Source organism: Sabethes cyaneus, chromosome 2 (assembly GCF_943734655.1).
Source record: "Sabethes cyaneus chromosome 2, idSabCyanKW18_F2, whole genome shotgun sequence".
Classification (NCBI taxonomy): domain Eukaryota; kingdom Metazoa; phylum Arthropoda; class Insecta; order Diptera; family Culicidae; genus Sabethes; species Sabethes cyaneus.
The window spans coordinates 86,529,489-86,554,602 of NC_071354.1; the positions used below are offsets into that span (position 1 = coordinate 86,529,489).

At 38.4% G+C, this 25,114-nt stretch overlaps 1 protein-coding gene across 4 annotated transcripts in view; it reads right to left on the bottom strand.

Moving 5' to 3' along the window:
* Nucleotides 1–433: 433 nt before the first annotated feature.
* LOC128737603 (uncharacterized) overlaps nt 434–25,114 on the bottom strand; it is an 89,519-nt gene continuing 64,838 nt past the window's right edge. For all 4 annotated transcript variants that reach the window (XM_053832276.1, XM_053832278.1, XM_053832275.1 and 1 more), the window contains 4 exons: nt 9,591–10,262; nt 3,267–3,637; nt 2,678–3,199; nt 434–2,620 (listed from right to left, as the gene is read on the bottom strand). In XM_053832276.1, the coding sequence (XP_053688251.1) occupies nt 1,514–2,620; nt 2,678–3,199; nt 3,267–3,637; nt 9,591–9,672 (2,082 nt within the window). In that variant the 5' untranslated portion in view covers nt 9,673–10,262 and the 3' untranslated portion in view covers nt 434–1,513. The remainder of the gene's footprint in view (nt 2,621–2,677; nt 3,200–3,266; nt 3,638–9,590; nt 10,263–25,114) is intronic.

Sequence of the window (25,114 nt, forward strand, 5' to 3'; positions counted from 1 at the left end):
TTCCTGTTTTCTCAGTTTTTTGACTTTCATGTTTTCTCAGTTTTCTCTGTGTTTTGACTTTCCTGTTTTCTGTGTTTTCTTTGTTTTCTGACTTTCCTGTTTTCTGGTTTTCCTGTTTTGTGACTTTCCTGTTTTCTCTGTTTTCTGGCTTCTCTGTTTTGTAACTTTCCTGTTTTCTCTGTTTTCTGACTTCCGTGTTTTCTCACTTTCTTGTTTTCTCTATTTTCTGAATGCGTTGTTTTCTGACATTCCTGTTTTCTTTGTTTTCTGACTTTCTGAAGTTGGTTACAGATCGAGTGCCGAACCCTGTATAGATCTGTGTGGTTCAAACTGCGGTCCTTTGAAGTGTTTCATTGAACGGGTTCTTCACCATTAAAAATAAAGCATTTATATAGCGCATTTTTATTTACAAATATAAAGAATTACAGTTGTCAGCTTCAGCTTATAATTTGATTTCGATTGCATACCTATAAATATTAACGTTTGTTTGCACTTTGTAGTGAGGAAAGCAATGCGAATTTACATGTTGTTAGAAATATTCGAAAAAATTTCTGTGAATGCATTTATCGTACCGTACAGTAATCCGTCGTATACCGGTAGCTATTTTTAAGAGTATTGATTGTTTTGATCGATTATTGAGGCTAGTTCAAAAATATTTGTGTGTGCATCGATATTAAAATTGCAGGTGTACGTTTGTTTGCTGCGGCAAATGATTTTGAGGTTGAAAGACATTTGTCAAGGCTTGGGTGGTTTTCATGCACATAGTGACCATTATGAGAGACCGGTACTATGATGTATGGAGTAAAAACTAAACTGATTCCTATAATTTGTGCTGTCGGTTAAAGCATTTCACTAGTATTGCGAATAGTATAAGTGAATATTTCCGGCGATTTTATTGGTAGTAGTCAGCTTTAAAGCTTGCTTTCCGTGCCTTATGCTAAGGTACACTTATGCTTTAAGTATATAGTTCAAACGGTTTAATTGAAACAGGCTCTTCAATCGTATTGATTCGATACAGATATTTGCTTTTAGCGCTTTATCCTGTACGACTTCTGATATTTTTTGTTTTGAGTTTTATTGACAGTCATTCAACAACCGTAAGTCTTCATAGGAAGCTTACCTTTTTTATTAGTAGGTAGAATTTAAGCGTAAAATACTCAGTAACTCTATAGATATTCACTGCACAATACCAGTTTAATGGAGAGTTTAGTTTCTTTCCTAAAAGCATTCTGCACTGTAACTTAAAAATATTTTTGACACTGATAAATCATCAATAGAAAATAATACAATCAATATTCAACGAACCTAAAAGCTACACTTTGTCTGAATTAGCTCGCTCTAAAAAAGACATAAAAAATCTAAAATAAATAATCTACATTTCGAACTGCTTCACTGATAGTTCGAGTATATTTTGGTACCAATTTTGGGAGCTACTATATTTTTACACGAATAATCGCTTTTTCGCGTTCTAATTGAAAAATATTATATCGCTCAACGGTGTCTTAGCTGGCGTTTAGTATCTAAAGTGACCTTTCCTGCCGCGGTAGTTGTGATAAATTCGGAGGGGTTGATAATTTCCGTTGGAAGATTGCAATGGTTGTGTCTGAGGTGCTGTTTGACGGCCATTGGCTTCCGGAGCAGTAATGTTCAGTGCAGACGAGGATGGCACAGTATTGAGTCGGGCGGCACAGCGAGGAGCCAGGACTAGGTGGTACAATAGGAAGTAAACTACTGCTACGACACAGGCAGTGATGGCTAAAGCTTGGAAAGTAACGATCAGACAGTCTAACTTTATCCATGTTCCAATCAGTGCACCAATGAATCGACCTAGACAAAAATGGAAAATAACGGGAAGAGCTTGGCCCGTGGTAATAATACGTCGAGGAATTATGTGACGCATATAAAACACGATCGTGAGCCAGGTCAATCCAAGGGTAACTGCATATAGAAAGTCTATAACCACACGCCACCAAGTGACATCTAGACAAGCAAGTAAAGAAAATCGGAAGATAAAGGTCGTAATAGCGGCGATTAAGATGTTTGAATGGCCACAGTAATCCACGATGTGCTCGGCGTACCACAAAATAGGAATGACCAGGATAGCACCCAAAATAACAAACACACTCCACGTCGTTCCGTAGTATTCTTCAGAGTATGGGAGAACATCAAAGTTTTTCACGAAGACTCCCTCATAGTTATCTAAGACACTCCAAAACGTTCCCAAGATTAGTGTAACAAAGCACAATCCAGCAGCTTCCGGGACGTAGCGTCGGATTGCAGACATAGGAACGGCTACCATTCCGCATTTTGTGTGCCACCACATTTCCGGAGGAGAAAGAGGCATTCCGGAAGAGCATAGTAAAACAATAGCGGCCAAAGCCACCAATGCAATGTAAACGTAGTAGGTTTCAAATACCCAAGAAAGAACAAAATAGAAGAGGGCCCATCCGATGGCACCCCAGACAATCTGCCGGCCAAAGTCACCCCGTCCAGTTGAGGTCTCTCTAGTGGCAATAATCGTTGCAGCATTCAGCAGGACAATAACTGCCAACGGAAAAGCATCCGCAAAGGAGCGAAGTAGTAAATACGACCAAAAGGTGGTTTCCGGGTCTCCAACGATCTGAAATGAAAACAAACTTTAAAAATCCAATTCTAACCTAAAACAGAAGCCAATTACTTTCATGCAAACACTCTCAGCCAGCACACTTTCCTCATTGTCGTACGGGTTATGAACTTCGCACTCGATCTTCGGGGTACAATTGGACGAATTGATTAGCAATTTCATCCAGATGACCTGCTTCTCCGGAATATTACACGAGAAACCGTCTAACGGGTAGCGGCACCATTCGGCACTGTGCGTTTCGTTTTCTTCGTTAACCGCACTCCTTAATACAGTCTCGAATTTCAGTGATTCGGTGGCTTTCGTATAGGCATGGCAGATTTCGTTTTCCGGTCCGCCATGTCGCTCGCAGATATGTGGCACCGGAATGGGAGTGTTGTCCACCTCTGGTCGGGGTATTTCCAGATTGGCCGGCGCAATGTCCGTATCGTCATCTATCAGATCGTATTCGTCGTCCTCGATGGAGCTTTCCGTCGAGGGTGCAATCGTTACACCTTTGGTGTACGGATGGTTTAGGTTCTCGAATTCGACCGGTTTCTGGCAGGTGTATGAGCAGTTTGTGAGCGTTAGGTGACCAATCTGAAATAAATTAAGAAATATTTTTATTAGATAATGGTTTTAGAGAGAAACACTTTGTTTAACTAACCTTCTCACGCTTCCATTGATAGCAGGTTCGTTCTTCAGAGCAGCGCTGCTGGAAGATAATGGCTCCATCCAGATCACATGCGAAGCTAACCTGTGAGCGGCTGGATTCGTGACGTTCAACTGGAGGAACAGCGAAGAACAGGATCGCGTACAGGATAGCGGAGAAGATCATACAGAAGGAAGCCATCAAGCGTAAGCGTTTGCCGTACGATGGACCGTTGGTTCCGGCTAGTCGATCTGCCAGTGGTGCAAATATCAGTGGACCTAGTATGGCAATCAGCGGAGCCACTATAGAAATGATCTGTGACTCTTTGTAGTTGAGCCCGGTTAGGGTCATGTGTTTTTGGAGATACGGATGAAGACATCCTAGACCTGAAAGTAAAACAGTGGATTAGTTGTTTGAAAGTCGATTTGACGGGATACGAAAACAAAGATTATTTGAACATAGAGTATGGTTTGGTGAAAACCGAGTAATCAAAATAAAAACTGGGATTAATCCACCTAGCGGCGTGATGTGGCCCTACTGCAAAAACAATTATTTTTTATATACTCACGAACATACTAGATTCCATGCTGGCCGATCACGCGTAGACCATTCACAACGCTGTGCATTACAATTTACTTCCTCGTGGCACCAACCGGGATACGAGCAACATTGGGGGAGATCGGGTAACCAACCCCGGTGGAAGCCAAGGTCGTATGCTGATAGGGAGTAGGGTATGATTATAGAGAGCATACGACCTTCCCTAGTAACAATATGGGATTTATTACACTCTTATGATGGCATTTAAGACCAAAATTGGACTTGAAGACCACCATAAGAGTACAATAAAACTCACATTATTGCTTGGGTTGGCCTCCACTAAGCTTACGAGCTTCGTTGGCCCTCCGGTGAAACAAGGGGTTGGTGCCGCAGACCTTGCAATCCACCACCACGAAAAACAATTAGACAATGAGCGAGGAACAAAGGAATTCGGACTGGAACAACCGGAATAGATCCACCCGACGAAAAAGGACAATGGATTGGAAACTTGAGCCTTAAAATCTCTCAACTTCCAATGGAGCACTCGAGTGCTCTCCGACGTACTGAAGAGCCGAAAGTTCGACGTGGCTGGCAAAGGGTGAACATGTGCATTCCATGACCTTTGTTCAATAACTTCTATTTCTACTTCCACTTGGTGCCAGAGTAATAAAACCCTAATTGTTACCTGGGTACTGTACCGGAACACAAAGAGTTATTGAAAATGAAAGAAGAAATTTCTCAATTAATGATTATTGGCAACAACCTTTAGCATGAAAACACAGACACGAGTCGGAACATGGAATATAATGACCCAGCAGGGCAAGCTGGCTTAACTTGCAAGGGAAGCTGGCCGCAAGTCTTGCTCTACTCTGGCATACGAGGTGAAAATGCTACTCGAGAAAGAGGAGTTGGATTCCTACTGAGCCCAGGGGCACATGCGGTCCTGATGAAGTGAGAACCAATAAATTAGCGAATAATCGTTGCCAGATTCAGAACACGGGTTAGGAACCTTACAGCAATCTAGTGCTATGCGCCAACAGATGCTGCCGACCTGTAGGAGAAAGAGAGTTTTTACAAGCAGCTAAACCACAGAGAACAGACATTCAAGCGAAAGCTCTCCACTTGGATAAAACTAATGTCAAATTAGTTGGGAAACTATAGTGATGATGTCGCTAAAGGCGCATTCTACACTAAACTCACAACAACTAGCTTCTGGCGCGAGCATAACGCTTATAGTCAATATATACTAGCGCCAGAGGAGCCAAAAGTTGTCAGTGTGCAAATCAAAGGAATCATTTAGTTGGGAAACTATAGTGGTGGTGACGCTAGCATATTAGGTGATTTTAATTTGAAAATTTATCCAAGAATTCCCGAAAAATTCGTTCCTGAATGGATATCTGTTCTCTGTAACTAAACAGCGTGGTTGAGAAAATCCCGAAGGGGGACATCCAAATCCACTTGGGCGACTTCAACGCGAAGACTGGCTCAAACAAGGCGGACCTTGAACGCGTCATGGGACGCCATGGCCTAGGAGAGATGAGCGAAAACTCGGAGCTGTTTACAGAATTTTGCGGTGATAACAACATGGTCATTGGTGATAACAACATGGTCATTGGTGGATCGCTCTTCTCCCATAGACCAGTACATAAAGTCACGTGAATTTCTCGCGACGGCCGAACAGAAAACCAAATCGACCACATCTGCATCAGCCGAAAATGGCGAAGGAGCCTTCTTGATGTACGCAACAAACGCAACGCTGATATCGCATCCGACCATCATCTTGTTATCGCTGAAATACGTTTGCGCGTCGGACGTGTCCAACGACGGGAGGAGAAAGTTGGGTGCCGCTACGATGTCCGCCGATAGAAGAATTCTGAGGTGAAAAGAGCCTTTGTCGAACAACTTGAATCCCGAGTCTCGGAGTTGCCACCTGGTGGATCCGTCGAGGGACGCCTTCATCACGATCAAGGTTAGTCAAGAGAGGTTTTATGATGTTCGAATTTGTTTATCACCCCCGCAAGGTTACCCTTGACGATCACCGAAATTTTCAAAGCGGAAACTATTAAATGTGTATAAACAATGTCGATGGTTGCTAACCAATCGCTCCGCGCACTTTTGTTCTACAAACTGTGAAAATTTAATTTAACTATTTTAACGCACCTTGATCACGACCAGTGATGAAATCCTCGGCAAAGCGCGTAGCAGGCGGAGGGAGTGGATTTTGGATGAAACTTGGAGGAAGATCGACGAGCGGAGAGAGGCGAAAGCCGGCATTAAACGAGCGCGGACCAAATCGGCTAAGACAGCTGCCCGTCAACGATACGCCGAACTGGAGAGGGCTGTTAAACGTGTTTGTAGGCGGGACAAGAGAGCCTGGACTAACTCCTTAGCCGAACAAGGAGAAATCGCCGTCGCCAATGGTGATATCCGTTTGTTGTACGATATTTCTCGCCGCCTTAGTGGTGCCAGGTCGAATACAAAGATGCAGCTAAAAGACAGAGCTCGTCAGCTACTGACTGACCGTACAGAACAGCTTAAGCGAGCATTTTGAACAACTCTTCCGAGTTTCTAATATCAGAGACCATCAAAACCAGCAGCGTATGACGCCTACAGTTTGTCGAATTAATGGCGTCAACTCGGAGGCACCATCACTGGATGAAATTGTAGCAGCCATCAAGAGTATGAAATCTAATAGAGCGCCAGGAATACACTGTATTTCAGCCGAAATGCTCAAAGCTGACCCATCTTTGTCCGCCCAGATAATGCATCAGCTTTTCAGCAATATTTGGGAAACCGGACTTTTCCAGTGGACTGAATGCAGGGCATATTGGTCAAAGTCCCTAAGAAAGAAGACCTAACTAAATGCTGTAACTGGCGTGGCATCACGTTGCTCTGTATTACTCTCAAAGTACTCTGTAAGGTAAGCCTCAACCGGATGCAGGAGAAGATCGACGCTACTCTTCGGCGGTAGTGTAGATCAAATCACAACGCTCCGCATTATATTGAAGCAGATCAACGAACTCCAGGACTCTCTTCTACTGGTGTTCGTTAACTTCGAAAAGGCGTTTGACCGTCTCAACCACGAAAACATCTGGGGCGCACTTAGGCGTAGAGGTGTTCCAGATAAGCTAGTCCATCTCATCGAGACTCAGTACGAAGCGTTCTCGTTCAAGGTTTTGCACGACGGTGTCTTGTCCGACCCCATAAGGGCTACTGCTGGCGTGAGACAGGGCTGCATTTTATCACCGCTTCTGTTTCTCATCGTTATGAATGAGCTATTAGTTGGAGCAATTGACAGTAGACCAAATCGACGATTGTTTTTGAATCCTCTAACGATGGAGCAGCTAAATGACCTCGACCTAGCCGACGACATTGTCTTGTTCGCACAACGCCTAAACGATATGCAGAGCAAGTTAGGTGACCTCTCCGAGAGCTTCCAGGCAGCAGGTTTCACAGTCAATTGAGGAAAAACTAAGTTTATGGTAGTGAACACTGACAATCCCACCAATTTTACAGTAACCGAACAACAAGTTGAGCAGGTAGACGCCTTTCAATATCTTGGTAGCCAGCCAACGCCCAATGGTGGTACCAAGACTGATACAGCCACACGGATCAGGAAGGCCGGGGGATGCCTTTGCAGGTCTGCGAAACATTTGGCACTCAAACTAGATTGCTCTGCATACGAAACTCTAAATTTTCACGACAAATTCGTACTGATGTATGTCTGCGAAACGCGGTGCGTCTCAGCGGAGACAACGGAAAAGTGCAGGTATTTATTAACCAGTGCCTGCGATATATCAATCGTGCCTGGTGGCCTGACAACTGGATATCCAGTGAGGAACTCCATCGTCGATGTCATCAACGGCCGATAGCCACAGAAATTCGTGAACGTAGGTGGAAGTAGATCGGGCATACCTTGAGAAAAGAATCGAACGAGAGCTACAGAGAAGCACTCGACTGGAATCCGCAAGGACAGCGTAGAAGAAGCAGACCCAAAGGCTCATGGCGACGCAGATTAGCCAACGACATCCAGGTTGTACACGAGAACCTGTCCTGGGGACAGGTAGAAGCTATGGCGGGTAACCGTCAACAGTGGAGATCTCTGATTTCATGTCTTTATTCTGCCGGACCGGCGGACGCGGACATATTAGTAGAGTAAAGTACATATTCAAATTTAAAATTTAAATTCATGAACTCCCATTTGGGAAACGCGCTATCTGATAACATTAACTCAAATATATACACTCTAAAAAATCGTCACGTCGCATCCACGTAAACACCCGTACAGCAACTTACATGAACTTCATGTACTAGTTAACCCATTAAGCCTCAAACTTTTCCCAGCAGGGATAGAAAGTTGAAACTTTCAGGAAAATTCTCTTTTAGGTCAACTAAGAAAAAGTCGCTGACATGTATTTTTAATTTTGACCCTTTGTCCCGCAACGCTACGTTGCGAAAACGCAACGCTGGGCGTTAAGGGTATACCGTTTTTGCATACCTTCATTATTATGCATATAAATACTTCATACTTTTTTACCGTTAAATCAAATTTGTGATTTTCTTTTGTGATTTTGAATATTAATAAAGATTCAATGAACGATTTAGAGTATTACATGTTATGTTTTATGATAGATATCGAAACATTTGGGTTGGAGACCATCTTAGCACTAGACGCATAGTATGCAGTTTGAATGCTAAATGCATATCATCGCAGATGATTAAATGCCTACCAACAGGTTCCGGAAAGGTTGTAACATTAAATTGGGGTCCATGAAACTGTCGTTGCCATCACTCAATTCCTCCAGATATTCCGGAGGCAAAGGTAGGTACTTTAACAATTTTATCACGCTCTTATTACAACGGCTTCTCCATCTGCCAACAGTGTTTGAAGCTGCGAATTCTATGTTATGTACACTTTTATAATGTTTCCGGGATATTTTAAATAAGCGAAAGATAAGATTTACATTCATTTGTTAACTAAAAAGCAACGACATCAAATGAAACACCGCAGCGAACGAACGAAAACAAACGTTCCTGTTGCAAATTTTGGATATCGATACTTCCTAGCGTTGCGTTTTCGCAACGCAAAGCTTCAAACCTATCTTAAAATTACAAAAATAATCAAAATTATGAAACAAAGTTTTTTTTGGTAAGCAACCGATTCTTACTAACACTGATTGATAGGTCAGGCGTTAATAGAGGTAAAATCGAGTTTTATGAGCATTTTTCCTTAACTGTCTGAAAAATAGCAAAACCTGTTGTTTTGTCACAGCTGTAACTATGTTACATGTAACATCTAACCTTTGAGCAAAAACAGGTCGATTAGATTTTTTCCAATCTTTCTTTGTTTCTCAGGGTTCAAGTTGATATCTTAAACCGGGCCTTCTCTAGAATCGTATGAAAGTGCGTTGCGTTTTCGCAACGCTGGGAGGAAATGGGTTAATAGGAAAGTTGATATAATTTACCGGGATTGCACGTAAACTGGTTAGTATGAGTGCAAGTTACCAACAATTCATATGAATGTTGCATGAAAAGTGTGATAGATGAGAATTACCCATGTTTTCACGTAAACTTGACGTGCCGATTTTTTTAAGTGTATGCCTTTCATGTATCTCTGTGAATACTAACTTTGCGTAGTCCTTCGCCAAGCCTGGGCAGTCAAACCATGCGCAGTTTTTAAAAAAAAATTAAATTTCAAGGTGTTAAAATGCTTTCAACAATTTTAAATAAAACGTACCATTTGGTGTCAAATACAGAAAACATCACGAAATAGTCACGGAGTGAATAAAAAATTTAACTCACCGGCATAGAACAAGAACAGAACAACCTTGAGCGATATGAGGTTTCGGTTAACTAATGGCTTCTTGACAGGTGGCGCTCCCATCTTGTATTAGTTTACACAGCCGATTACAAGTTGACTCCGGCGATGATGACAGCGCAGTGCAGTGGTTTCGCTTTTACTTTCCACTAAAATTCACACACAATAGCGTGTGTGTGTCCTTTTCAATCACAAATCACAGAACAGCGCGTGGGAAAAATACACACCCTTCGTTTCACTTCAATGGGCGGGTATGGAACTGTGAACACACAAATTGGCAGGTTGCGGTGGACGCCACCTCAAAGCATCACAGGTAGCGGTACTACGGGTTATCACTCCACCGGGGAGTGGCTCAGCAAATGTTTGGACAGCGTTGATCCATTTCTTCTAATTTCTCCAAACGTCCGTGGTGTGATGTCGATGGTGACGGCGATGATGAGGCGAATCGTTGACACCAGGCGATGTTCTGGGCTGGCGACGGTGGGTTCGAGTAACGAGATGGTCTCCGAGGAAATAAAATAATCTAATAGCTTCGGGCCGCGGATAATTTTTCTGTTGCTTCTTTTTCTTCTACACTAACCACGACTAGTGGCGAAGTGTTCCAGCTCAACATAAACTGCTTATAAGTTTCCGCTTCGACGTGGAAAGTGGAAAATCTGAAAAGAAGGAAATAGGAAATAGCAAATCAGTCAGACAGTCTAGAAATGGGGTTTTATGGATAGAACGTACGATGTGCTGGCAAGGTAGAAGCTTGCAGCGAATTGAGGTCAACGGGGTGTCATCAGACCGTGTTTATATTGCACCTCGTCGAACGAATACTTTATTGTCAGGATTAAAATTTTACAGACTTTTTTTAGAATAAAATAAAACAAATGGAGGGAAAATCGAATATCTAATTTCGCATTCCCCGAGTATTCGTTTCGCCTTTCCCTTAGCAAAAGTGCAATACAAGTACAACTTCCCTTAGAAGAGTACAATATTATGGGTTATTCATTATACAATACAATATTATGGGCTGTATTATCTAAAAACTACCTTTAAAAACTTTTTGTTTAGGTCTAGACACACCAGTGCTTCCTACACATAATGTTTTAAAGCTTTGTTAAATTACATACAAAGTTACAAATTTTTATCATTCGAGTCTTGTATAGTGCTACCTCCCAAAAAAAACAGAATCATCGTCCTTGTCACTCTTTAACTAATTCAGAATTTGATGACATCATGCTAACTGTGTCAGTTCATAGCCACCGTCCCTGGCTGAAAAGTATAATCCGATCGAAACAATGGAAATGGGAAGGAGAATTGCATTCACACAGTACTGTCATTAACCAGGTTATGTACTTACCTACTTCAATGAGTAGAAAAAGCTCGAGGCAAAATGCATATGAATTGTTGAGCCCGAACGAATAGGGTAAATAGCAATAATGGTTGTCCAAATGGGAGTACTCTATACACACCTCGCCAGTTTTCTCTAACACAAAACAAAAATAGCGATCGTTACAATGCTCCATAAAAGCTAACCAGCAGGCAACTCCCGGTGCGGTAGCGCTGTGATTGATTTATCGATGTACATTTTAGTGAGTTCTTTTGTTTCACCCGTTTTGAAAGTTTTATTGACATTTTCAATTTTTCAATCATAGGTCGTAGATCTGGATGCAGACCGGCTGCCAGTCTGCTTATTCATTCATGCAAGGCGAGCACCGTTCCATTTCTCAAGTGGATTCGCTGTTGGCGTTAGATGGATGACGGTGCGGTGTGGGAGGATGACAGCAGAAGTTCAGCTCTCGGAAGTGGCAATCAATGGAAACCGTAATTGGATTTTATCGTGCACTTATTCCTCTGTGTATTACCTACTCTTGAACCATACTAAAAATTGGCTTGGTTTTGTTGGTGCTTCGATTCGGCGACAGTAACGACGAAGTCCGAGGGATCATCACATGAATAGATAATGTTTCGCACGTCTGTCGAAGCTACTGCAGCGGTACAAGCTGTGATTGAATAAAACCAGCACCATATGTAACACAATCGACAGTTGGGTGCATAACGATGCACATCGTGCCAAATGGTTTCCTAAAGGCTGTAAAGCTTCCTGTTCGTTTGGCAGTCGTTTCGGTTTTTCGATGTGTCATAAGTTGCTTGCCAAAAGTGTCAGTTGCACATATGATTCATTTGCAAAACACACCTGATGATTTACTAACCCAAAACTAATTACATATCACTAATGCTCAGAACGAAACGGAATGGGAACCTAGTTAGTGCATAATTCAAAGGGCTCGTAGGGTCACACGAGCAATCAATTAAGTAAGAATTATCTCTAGTGCTCTAGCTAGTGCTGGACTTTGAAATCTCTTTGCAGAATCGTTTGCTACGAGTGATTTCCTTTCTTTGATGATGCACAGCTGTGTTCTACATTTTGCTTTACAACGATTGTATCAATCAAATTATAACATGATATAAAAACAAAGCGCAACGTAAAGCGATGCTTGATCATAAAAAGTAACGTACAATAACATGAATCATTAAACGTATAAACACAATAAGTCATTTCCTTAAATAGAACAAAATAATTGGAATATATTCAATAGTAAAATATATGATAATTTGAATATGATAATTTGCTAACATCTTGAAAGTGTGAATAGAATATAAAGTGAGACATACAGAATTTAAAAAGAACGTCTTCGCGTGCCAATTCGTGCTTGAATTATCTCATTGAAGCAGTAGTGGAACAGAGCTGTCGCTAATTTTTGCACGCGAATTGTGCAAATCATTTCTATACATTGCCAACTTTAGTAGTTGCTTTTGTGATATAGTCGTGCATATGTTATTGTTATGAATATACTACAGTATTCAGTAACGGTCATTGACGTTTATGATATTGTGTCTTATTTTGAGATAAGTGGATTCAATTATGCATTCAAGTGCCTGCATTAGTTTCGAAATCAATTTCACCGCCTTCACCCTGGTGACCTAATTTTAACTGCCTAACGAGTTGGAAGGAAAAGTCCTGGTTAAATGTTTCACCAACACTATTCATCTATTTATCCAAATTTAATTGTGAATCATTGGTATTACTTGTTTTTGCTTTATAACAAGTTACGTTCTACTGTTTCTCAAATACAGATATAAATTTCATTTAGCTTTAATTTATTTTAAAAATATGTAATATATGTTAATATAATCAATAGCTTTCAACACACGACCTCGGCCTTGATGGTTCCACCTATGTTGCCTCTAGCCCATACGTGACTGAGCGGTATGAATAAAGCACCGCACTCAAATAAACTGCGGACAATGTGGGTGCTGGGTGGAGTCCGAAATTTTGACTTAGGTTAGTTAAATGACACAAGCACGATCGGGCATGATTTCAACTATTTGAACATTGACAAATCAGACGACATGCCCTTGGTTCATCCATCAGCGTTTCTGTACGCCAAAGCTGACAGCATAAAACAACCACGCGTGAACTGTGCCCAACTTTACAAAAGGTTCGGTACAGTACCTTTACTACCCGTACACCTGTTGTGTCCACCGAAAACGGTATGGATGATTAGCATACGGTAAATTTGAATAAAATTCCAATTAATATTTTTTGCTCAGAAATGGCGATCTCTGTCATTGAGCCGCCTCATATGCTTGATTGAAGTAACTTGTGAGGACATTGGAGAAACATACGGTGCACAGTGGTCCCATTGGTATCAGAACACGCGTTTTTTTAATTGCGCCGAAATGGTTGATTATACTGGTTAAGTATGTTCAGAGAAATTTCTCAGCGTTAAAAGCTCTTTCATATGGCATGAACGATTATTTGATTAATCCCCCTAAAAGTTAGATAAAAAATTTATTTTTTGAACAGTAAGAGATACAGCAAAACAAAGTTCTACAAAATTTTTGAAAAGATTATTGTAAAGAACTTTGCCAAAGAAAGTAACCTTCTAGCTATTATAGTTTTAGAGATAAAGAACAATTTTTATGGAGACTTTACGAAAATCAATTTTTTGATCACAGTTCTTTCTACAGTATTTATACGCATTTGACATGTTCGGCAAAGATTTTCTAACAGTCAAATTACATACTTTTGTAGAATATAGTAACTTGCTATCGTCAATATTTGCGGAGAAAATTAAAGTTTTCGTTTAAAAATTAACCAATTTTCAACAGCAATAACTCCCAAACATGCAAATATATTCAAGCCATTTATTACCCATGTGAAAGTACAAGAAAAATACTACAAAATTCAAAACAAATTAGCTTGACCCTGGCTATCCCTCGACCAAAACACTCGCATTGAAAATTGTTACTCGGTTGAATTTAATATGGCGTAGTGTAAAAACCGTGTTATCCCGATCAAGTAAAGTGTGCAAAATAAATTATGAAAATGGGTAATCCAAGCAGCATGGATTATTAAGATTTTCCAAATTCGTTTTCGGATGAAATTTAATTACTGCAGTTCGAGGTGTACAAATTTCGAAGTGTATTTGAAGATACTTCATCCTCACTATCGCTGTTACTGTGCATATCAGACCTCGTCCAGTATTATCAGCTCGAAAGCTGCATCACTAAACACGTTTTCTGGTGAAGAACTGAAGACAGTAACTTTTTTCGTAAAATACGGTTGCGATGGAAGATGGAACCGCAGATCTTAGCGAGTATTAGCAAACATTCATTGATGATGATGATGGCACGAAGTCCAACTCAAGCCTTTGTGTCACATCAATTGTTCCCATGAAAGCAGTAACAAATGGAAAGAATATATTCCCAAATCCACATCCATCTTCGACCAGATATGTTTCTTTAAATCAGCCTAATTAGATCGTCTTCGACCAGGCATTGCCGGCCGTTGCATCTCCAGTTTGCAAAGGAAACGACTGCACTAACGCTGCAAGAAAAAATTAACATAGACCAGTAAATCGCAAAAATTCATCCTACATCCATTGAATGTGAAGGTAGAACGGTAGTGGTTACGAGCTGATGATGACAATGGTGGACAAGGACATACAACAGTTCCGAACTCATCACACAAGGAAGATCTCCAGAATGGCTACAAATACGGATCTTCTGCCGTCTGAATCTTCTGATCCGGTAATTTCTAGCATGAGGGAACTACCAAATAACAAAAACGCCATGTCCTCTGAAGATGTACCTACTGCAACTGTTGGTCAGTACATATGATATGCACAATAATAGCGATAGTGAGGATGATGGATCTTCAAATACATTTCGAAATTCGTACACCTCGAACTGCAGTAATCAAATTTCATCCGAAAACGAATTTTGAAAATCTTTTTCTCTACAAATAATCCATACTACTTGGATTACACATTTTCATTATTTATTTTGCACACTTACTTGATCGGGATAACACGGTTTTTACACTGCGCCATATTAAATTCAACTGAGTAACAATTTTCAATGCGAGCGTTTTGGTAGAGAGATAGCCAGGGTCAAGCTAATTTGTTTTGCATTTTGTAGTATTTTTCTTGTACTTTCACATGGGTAATAAATGGTTTGAATATATTTGCATGTTTGGGAGTTATTGCTGTTGAAAATTGGTTAATTTTTGAACGAAAACTTTAATTTTCTCCGCAAATATTGACGATAGCAAGTTACTATATTCTACAAAAGTATGTAATTTGACTGTTAGAAAATTTTTACTGAACATGTCAAATGCGTATAAATACTGTAGAAAGAACTGTGGTAAAAAAATTGATTTTCGTAAAGTCTCCATAAAAATTGTTCTTTATCTCTAAAACTATAATAGCTAGAAGGTTACTTTCTTTGGCAAAGTTCTTTACAATAATCTTTTCAAAAATTTTGTAGAACTTTGTTTTGCTGTATCTCTTACTGTTCAAAAAATAAATTTTTTATCTAACTTTTAGGGGGATTAATCAAATAATCGTTCATGCCATATGAAAGAGCTTTTAACGCTGAGAAATTTCTCTGAACATACTTAACCAGTATAATCAACCATTTCGGCGCAATTAAAAAACGTGTGTTCTGATACCAATGGAACCACTGTGCGGTGGTATAATAGTGGACAAAAACTTATTTTGAAAATTCGTTACACGTACCACTGCGTATGGAGCCTTCCAGTTTCGGTTGAATATTTATATATTTGTTAATAAATTAAGGACTCATAAAAACAAAGGTAAAATAGATCATAATATATGATGGCAATATGTTTTTCAGAGGTTTAAACTTATAATAGAAAATTGACTGCTTCATAAGAGTCTGCGACGAACAAGCAGCTGTCATTTCTTTAAATCTATCGAATTATAAAAATAAAATACAGTGGTATTCCGATTATATCTACACCTGGTTTAATCTACACCCGATTTTAGGTACCCCCGATTTTGTCTACCATTTAGACCCGGTTTTATCTACCTTTTTTTTAATTGTCATTTCAACCATGAGGCATGAAAATTTGGAAGATTTCATGAATTTATGAATAGCAGAGAATATTTCTTTGTATTTTATAGTTTACTATATGGCATCTGTGGTATGTAATTATATACAGAATGGGTATAATAATGCTGAAGTCAAATACGCAAAGTAACTTCCATTTATTTTGTAACGCATATTTTTAACATTTCATAATGATCCTTTTTGAGATTTTTCTATACCGTAACGCTAACGGGCACACCCCGTCTCCGCTATGTACTATGGTTGTCACCTTTCTTTCTTTAAAAATTCTAATCAAAAGATTATCTTTCTTTAAAAATTCATAACTTTTGATCCATTGAACCGATTTTAATAATTTTATTACCAAATAAAAGGTATTTTAATAAGTTTTACAAGAAAAAAACAATAAACTGATGTTCAAATTTTTTTATGATTGCAAAAACATTTTTTGCAGGAGCCATAAAATCTCTTAAAACTTTTAATATATTCGTTTTTTATTTTTTCATTATATGTACTTTCAATGGCAAGCTAGTTGTTTACATACGACATACGATAAAAAACAGACCTGTAACATTTTCAGTTTTTGAGATACACTTTTTTTTAAGGAATAAAGATGCGTAAATGCAGTGGACTCGCATGGCGATTTAAAGGAGACACATTTCTTTGTCAAAACCCCCTTTTATTACAAGTAAAAACAAAAACCATGCGTCTCCATTGTATTCTCGACACTTTATGAAAACTTAGAGTTCCTTTGGTCTATACACCATGAAAACATAAAAAGTGAATCTTTTCAATGTTTTTGCATTTTTGCGAAAGTTTGGGCTTCAGTCCAATATTTTTTCCTGAAAAGCTCATTAAAATATTTTCCATTTGGTATTAACATAATTTCAATCGGTTCAATGGATCAAAAGTTATGAATTTTTAAAGAAAGAAAGGTGGAAAAATGGCAACTTTTGGGACCACACTGACTCCGAAAAGAGAATCCTAAGTACCAAATGAAAATACGGATCTAAAATTTACTGTAAAGGAATAAGTACACAAAATTTCAATAAAATCGGAGCAATTTTGAATTTCGATATGTCTTTTTTCATAATATTGCTGAGTTAACATGCGTTATGGCTAATGGTTGATATGAATAAAATGAGCCCTATGCGTAAAATTACGCTGAAATAATACATAATTGAAAAAAATGATTAATAATAACAATATTTTTTGTTTATTTAAATTATTTTGGAGCAATTTATTTTTCCCCAAAATTGTCTACTTTCCAAATATATCTACCAAAAATTTTCGGATGGGTAGATAAAATCGGTAAACCACTGTAATACAAAAATTACAAAATAACTCGTAAAACTCAGCCGGGAATAAGTTTCACCTTACTTTCTTCATTTTCATATGCTTTAAAGACGCTCAACGAAGAAACTTTATCCAATAAGGCTTATACAAATTTGGAAAAAAGTTTATGTCCTGGTCTCGAAATATTGATCAAGGGGGGGGGGGTGTCAAGAAAAAAATAATAACATCAAATCTTCAATAACTAAACAAAGGAGAAGAAACCAGTGTTTATTTTTCCATATTAATACAAATTTAATACAAAAATGTTGTACAGTACTTAAATTTCAGTTCAAACCGAACAAACCATCAACATTTTTCGATTCAAGCACATAAAGTAAGCATTGTGGTTGAGATGAACCAGCTTGATAATAATGGAGTGCCACTGCATCACCTTAAAGAGCCACACGCGCGTAACTTGACCATCATTTGAATTTTGCTTTAAACTTGTGTGTCACTCGGTTAGTTACCTTAGATTTTAGAATAATACAAATCTGTGTCACTTACTAGTCTAGAACTCGGTAACCACGAAATAGTATCGGAATCTAATCATCTTGTAAAAGTGGCAATTTAGTAGTTCTCTACAGCTTTTTTACTTGGAACGCATGTGCTGTGCTGCGAAGTCTATCGATAAAGAAAGGTCAAGTTCTTAAGGACGTTTATACGCATGGCTTTGCTTTTTTTGCAAGTTATGTGCTACCGACATTTTTTAACAAAAATATCTCTAACTATTCAAAAAAAAAATTCCCAGACTTCGGCATAACAGGTGTCCCGAGTTTTTTTAAGCTTTGGATGATAGCAGATCGGACAATTTCCTGTTATAAGACCAGCATAAATGATTAGATCTTTTCTCAAAAGCTCCAGGATTCTGCGAATCATTGAAATGTTTGAAGAGATAAACCGTTTTGACTGCCTAGCAATGAAAATGTTATTCCAATTTAATTCCAGTTACGCACATTTCCATAATCCATACTAAAGCTCCATTTTTAAAGCAGCAGAAGATAAAGCTCAGTAAAAAATCAATATAACTTAACATGACTTGATTTGATGTTATGGCCCCCCATTGAGCCGAATGATAATCACAATATGACAATAGTCAGAAAAGTTTTGAACAATTCAGTGACATCCTTTCTGCATGCATCCAATGCATGGCAAAATATTGCATTTATTAGGTAAAATTGTAAGTTTTACGTCCCTAACATTTTGGATGTTGGCTGATTAGAGTAAGTTCTTGGACATTACGGAATAAAATGACGAATTGGAGCCCCGAAAGCACTGAAAGCTGATATTCCGGAGTGTCTAATTTGTTGTATTTCTATTTCAATCTATCTACTACCTATGACAGCAAAAAATAACCCCACTGCAATTCGGAATACCTCCGTCAAAAGCGGTACCAAATTTCACTAATAAATTGTTTAGTCTATTGATGCCTCTATCTAATTCGGTTCTTTTAAAACAAGTTGAATTAAATGGAATAAAATTTAAAGTAAATGGAGCCAAAAGTCTGATTTCAAGCACCCCAATTTTCGGCGTCGGGACTTAAAGGTTAAGCACAATAGTCGCCTATGACCTGTAGCAGGAATCAGAAAGCTTAGTTGGTGAAGGAAAGTTGGACGAGACTAACCGGATAATTACTTTAACTTTGCACACATATGGGGTATTTTAGAGATTTAAACTCGTTGAACTGTAAAAAATCACTAAAGAATGCAACATAATAATATAGCACTTTATTTTTTTGCCCCTTCAAATTTCGAAAATTTTTGAAGGTGGAGGGGGCGACATAAACTTTTTTTTAAATTTTTATAAGCCTAATAATTACCGATAAGGAGGACAATTCAAACCCAGCAATCATTTTTGATAAATAGTTGCTTATTATTGCGGGTTTTTAAGCATTAAGCATTTTATTATTGCGGGCTATATCTCTGCATATTAGCATTGGTAAGCGGAAATGCTTATCAACTTAGGGACTATATTGGCTCGTTTCATAATGCCTGATATTTATTTACAGGTATAATAAATTCAAGTGTGTCACGTGGTTCCGTAAATCTTGCATGTGCATATTATTTTTCGATATAAATTAACAAATTATGGCTTATGACCATTACCATTATATTCAATTTATAAAAAAGGTACAGTAGGATTTCGAATTTGGCAACAAGTACGTATCGCCTATGTTCGAGACCCTTTTTGTTATGAAAAAATTGAATGTAAATGCGTTAGAAATTGACTAAATGTTATTAATCAACGATTGCAACCCTTTCATGGTCACAAAATTCGCCAAGAGCTATCCGTGCAGTGCAAGTAAGTTGTTGGCGACCTGCGGTAATATTATTGTTCGAAACATTCTATAACCGCAAACTTTTTTTCACGAACACCCTTAGGGCAATTTTTTTCGTCATTTGAAATAAGTATGCGGAAACTAACTGATATTTAAGCATATTTTTGGAAGTAAAATATTTTGTGTTGCCAAACACGGATACTTTTGTTGCCATAATCGAGGCATGCCAAAATCGAACCATGCCAATTTCGAAATCCCACTGTATATTTTATATCTGAATTATGGCTTTACAAAAAAAATTTCGAAAATCCAGATTAGTCTCATATAACTGGTGATTACATACTGAGTGTCGTTTCATATAGCAATTTAGTATCGTTCGCTTTCGTGCCTAGCTCGTTGCATTTTTCCGACAGCGGTTGTCTTTGAAGATCATTGAATTAACTTGGGCATAATAGTAGGATATCGAGTTAATTTTTATGTCTAGTGAGGCAATATTATTTACTATCATATAACATGATTTGGCAATATTTAACATTAATCTGTTTGTGGTTAACCATTGCAACAAATGTCTTGATTAATGGCCGACACTTTTCTGACGTCATAGATATCAGGTTCTTCAGAGGGCCCAATATCGACGTTGATCAGTGATATGTAAGATTCGCGCTAGGTTGTCAAGCGTAACAAGTTCCAGAAGACAGAGAACTATGCGGCTGAACATCCAGCGCCTATTGGCACAGGGCGTGGCCACAGAATATGCCCATGAAGCTTGATGAGAGAATTGAACAACAAATGAGTGAATAGTGGCAACAAGTACCCCGATGGACCCTTCCATTCATTAATGTTATTGTTTTTGTGTAGTTTAAAGATTTGATTTTTTAAGTGATCTTCTTTAATTACTTCTGTCGTTGCACTTATTTATAGTCTTTGGGTTATAGGTCATAGTTATATGATGCACTTCTTTATGATGTTGTTGTGTTATAATTGTGTATTATTGGATCATAATTATGTATTAACTTTAAGATACTTTCTATTTTCATTTTTTTTTTTTGGTATTTGGAGTGGTTTCATCATTCTTTTCAATTTTAGGAAATCCGAAATATGGATATAAGAAAAAAGCTCAACCTATTTGACCTGACCGAAATCGAGCGCGAGCAGTTAAATTAAGCGCGCGGTGTTCCTAGCCAACCAGTTTCGCGATTTCAATGCGATTCCGATTATAATGCGATACGATTTATAACGCTTCAATGTAAGTCACGGTTTATAAACACGTCATTGTTAAGTGAGCTTAAGCGAATTCAAAATGACTTTTACAAACAACCGCTGCCGGAAAAATGCAACGAGCTAGGCACAACAGCAAACGATGCGAAATTGCTATACGCTATTGCTAATTAGGTATTGTTTCTATTTGCACTTGATTTGTTTAAATTTTTTCTGCGGTACATGCTGCGCAGTTGGCCTGGCCGTTGATAAGAAAAAGAATTAATTCAAGTTATCTTTATTTTCCAGGATGGTTTCAAGAATTGGCTGCGTCAGTGTGAGTTTAGGTTAGATTAGATTAGATTAGATTAGATGATTGCAACGCCTCAAAATCTAACAATCTTACGAAAGAGCTGCACCATTTGATAATACCAACATTTCAAGAAATATCCACTGTTGCAAAACATTGAGATACAATTCTCATCGACCTGCAATTTTGAGACTACCCGCATTTTCTGTGTTTTCTTTGAATTATTTTTTCGCTATTAATATTACCCGAAGCTGCTATGATTAAATAGAGTAATATAAAAAACAGAACCGTCATTGACAGCTTACGTAATGTAGCATTGATTGGTGAGGGCATCAAATTCAGAATAGCAAATCGAAAAAAGCCGTAGTTTAATGTTGTCGCTCACAACGACAGGATATTGAATGACCGAAACAAATCAGAAAGAGACCAACCTATCAAAGCAGTAAAATTGGCAAGCAGAATAATAGCAAATATTAGCACAGGAAATCGATGTCTCGCATCCTTGAACACGATTAGGGTTTTTATGCATCAAATGCGCTGACGAATGATGTCATGAATCGCTGTTATCTGTTCAAAAATGTTTATGCACTAGTGAGCAGTTTATATTCTCTACTGCGGTGAAAGGAGCATCAGTAGATCTGATTTCAGTAGCTACTGTTTGGCTGATTGGTTTATTCAATTTTCAACGAATGATTTGTGGAGTATTATCAAATGAATAAATTACTTCACACCCTGTGCCATATGTAATTTAATTTAAGAATTTCATTAAAATAGTAAAGTTATACATTTATTTCTAATGCTGAAATACTATAAATAAAGTGGCCAGGCTATTTTTCATGGCTCATCATACACATGTTACGATATTCAGGGGAATGCCGTCGTGGTTGGGCCACCTTTGGGCATTCGCCTATAACTTCGGTTTCAAAAGAAATTTCGCAAATCTAAACTAGTCGTTGTAAAAATCTAAGAATAAGCTATAGTTCTGGAAAATCTAGAACTGATTGACTGAAGTTTTGTCAAATAAATATAAATACATAGTAGAATTTATTATGAAAAGTTTTCTGTGTTATTTAAAGGGATATAAACGTCAAATTTTTTTGAAAAATCCATTATTTTATATTTCAGATTTTGATTCTGCAGTCTTTTCCGCTTATTTTGATACCAATTTTGTAATGATCCGACTACGGGAAGTGGCCAAAAAACGATCACACACATAAGCATTACAGTGCGGCGTGGAACAACCTCAACGGAATAAGACGCCGCTCCTGAAAAACCACGATTTTCAAACTTTATGTACCCTTTTCTCAGAAACTACACAACGTATTGGAACAAACTTTTTATGTTTTGTTGGTAGGAGCTTGGCAAAGATTTTATAACTTTTCATAACACAGCCAGAAAAAGAAGAAAAAGAAGACAACATTTAATTTTTTCAGCCATCTTTCCTTCTTCTTTTTTGTTTTTCTCTGGCTGCGTTTCGTTTACAAAGTTCAAAAGTTATAAAAGTCTTTACTTAGCTACTACCAACAAAACAAAAAAAGTTTGTTCCAATACGTTGTGTAGTTTTTGAGAAAAAGCTACATAAAGTTTGAAAATCGTGTTTTTACAGGAACGGCGTTTTATTCCGTCGAGGTTGTTCCACGCCGCACGGGAAAGCTTATGTGTATGATCGTTTTTCTGCCACTTCTTGTGGTCGGATCATTACAAAATTAGTATCCAAATAAGCGGAAAAGATTGCAGAATCAAAACCTGAAAAAAAATATCATGATTTTTTCAAAAAATTTAGTCGTTTATGTCCCCTTAATTTCAGGTAGAACTGATTGCTTGAAAAATAATAAAGTTATAGGCATTTAGGTAAAGACAAAAAATGTTGTAAAGTTCATGTTATGCTGTGATAGGCCTCCGCTGAAAACCCAAAAAATACGCATTGAAATTTTATTTACAAATACCCTTTTTTTAATTACATTTTTGCGAAATTTCGGCGAATTTGTAAAATTAACATAACTACGATCGCCTTTTTCGAAGTGTACTACTACAGTAGAAAAACAGCAATAACAAACCACTAACCAGGTTTTAAAAGTATCAATTGTGCTTTATTTATACACATTACACGTGAGTAACGTTATCTAACGAATAATGCGCTTTTGTGTTTCAATTTATGGTGGCTCAACCATGACTACACAAGTGGCCCGAATTTTACAATTATCGCATTTGTAGCTTTTCGCCTTACCCTACCCAAACACCTTAAAGGACGGAACTGTTCTATGGTATTTGTATAAAGTACAACATACTTAATACATTTTCAATATATACCCTGATATGTAGTTTCATTTTATGAATTATTTCTTGGAGGAAAGTTCACTGCGCCTGGAAAACTTTTTTTGTAAGGTTTAGCCACTGAATTCAGAGCCTGTGTTTTGAATAATTCAATCGTTATTACTCACACTATTATGAAAAGTTAGCCAGTCACAGTAAGAAGTTTTACAATGCTTGTACATAGATTGTACGAGTTACTAAAACTGAAAAATCGTGGTGGCCCGACCATAATAGTGGCCCGATGGTTACGACATTACCCTATAATGAAATCGTTATGCATAAGCAATGTGCCTCTGTCAGTATTCTTGCAAAACATACGTTCTCCTGGAGTTACTGTGATCGTGGGTTCGTTCCATAAATTCATTACCTTACCAATTTTTACAACTTTTGTTTCAGTGTGCATTACACAGTGCAACACAAACGAGGTAAAAAAATCGAGATACTAAAAGGTCAATGTGATTGATTCGCTGATGAAACGGCGGTAGTGATGTCAAGAACTGGCTTTAGACTCTCCACAGTCGATTAATCGAAGCGCAAGCTGAATCACACGTCCTGCCGGAATGATTTGCATACTAGTTTATTTTCGTACATCAGTTGGGACCACCTTGCGTAGTCATTACCTGGGCGCGTAATCCATGAGTTGAATCGCTAATGAATGAATCCCTTATACAAGCACGCTTGCTCAGCATAGCTGTCCCTTTTTGCCGCGCTGCTGTTGGCAACATGAGCGTGACACACTTTGAATTTTATGAATGAAAAACGCTGTTGGCACAAGTATTTTACCGCGACAATCGGCTTATGGATTATTATTCACGATGCGCAACCAGTCAGACTCATCTGTTTTTCTGTTTTTCATGCAGTGCCCTTCTCTGTTTGTAATGAGAAACATACAGGCCAAAAGATCATCCGAGATAAGGCTCGGTACGCGCTGCGATCCATCCTGGTTGACAGCTCTCATCAAAACCTTCAGCTTCGCTCCGATAGTCTTTAACGCACCATTTGCGCGATCTGCCCTGTTTGTTGGGTGAGTTCTGTGACTTTAGTCGAAAACTATGGGGAAATAAATCTTTCTGACTCTGGCAGAAATATACGCAGCGTCATTTGGCGGATTAAGAATGGAATCCTCCCTCCGGCTGCTACTCTCGAACCAGCCAGCGAGCGTTTCCCACGACGGAAACGACTTAACGGTGCGGTTGTGAATCAGTGGCCTTTCATCGCCGCGGGTGCCTGCCTGCACGCGCAGGGTGGATCAAAAGTATAGAATTGGTACAAGCACGAAGCAGACGTCACCAAAAACATATTGCTTAATAAAGTTAACCTAAACAAAAATATCAGATTCAGGGTTTTCAGTCAAGTAGAAAACGGCAGAGATACAACCTAATACAATATCTCCCCTTTGGGCTAAGAATAAACTATTACAATCATTTAAACATTAACCGGATCGCTTTGCGAAAGAGTGCTATGACCTTTTCTGGCAGCATTTAGGTTTAGGCAAAAATGCGATCTTTTCATATCCGTGTGATGAGCGGATGACATAAGGCCTTAAAAAACGTGAACCGTTCGGTCGTTGGGAAACAGTTTGAAAGTTGAAACTACACGGACGTACCTCTACGTGCCGATAAGATTGTATGCGCATGTACTGAACACAGTTTCCCTGACAGACACAATCGAAAACG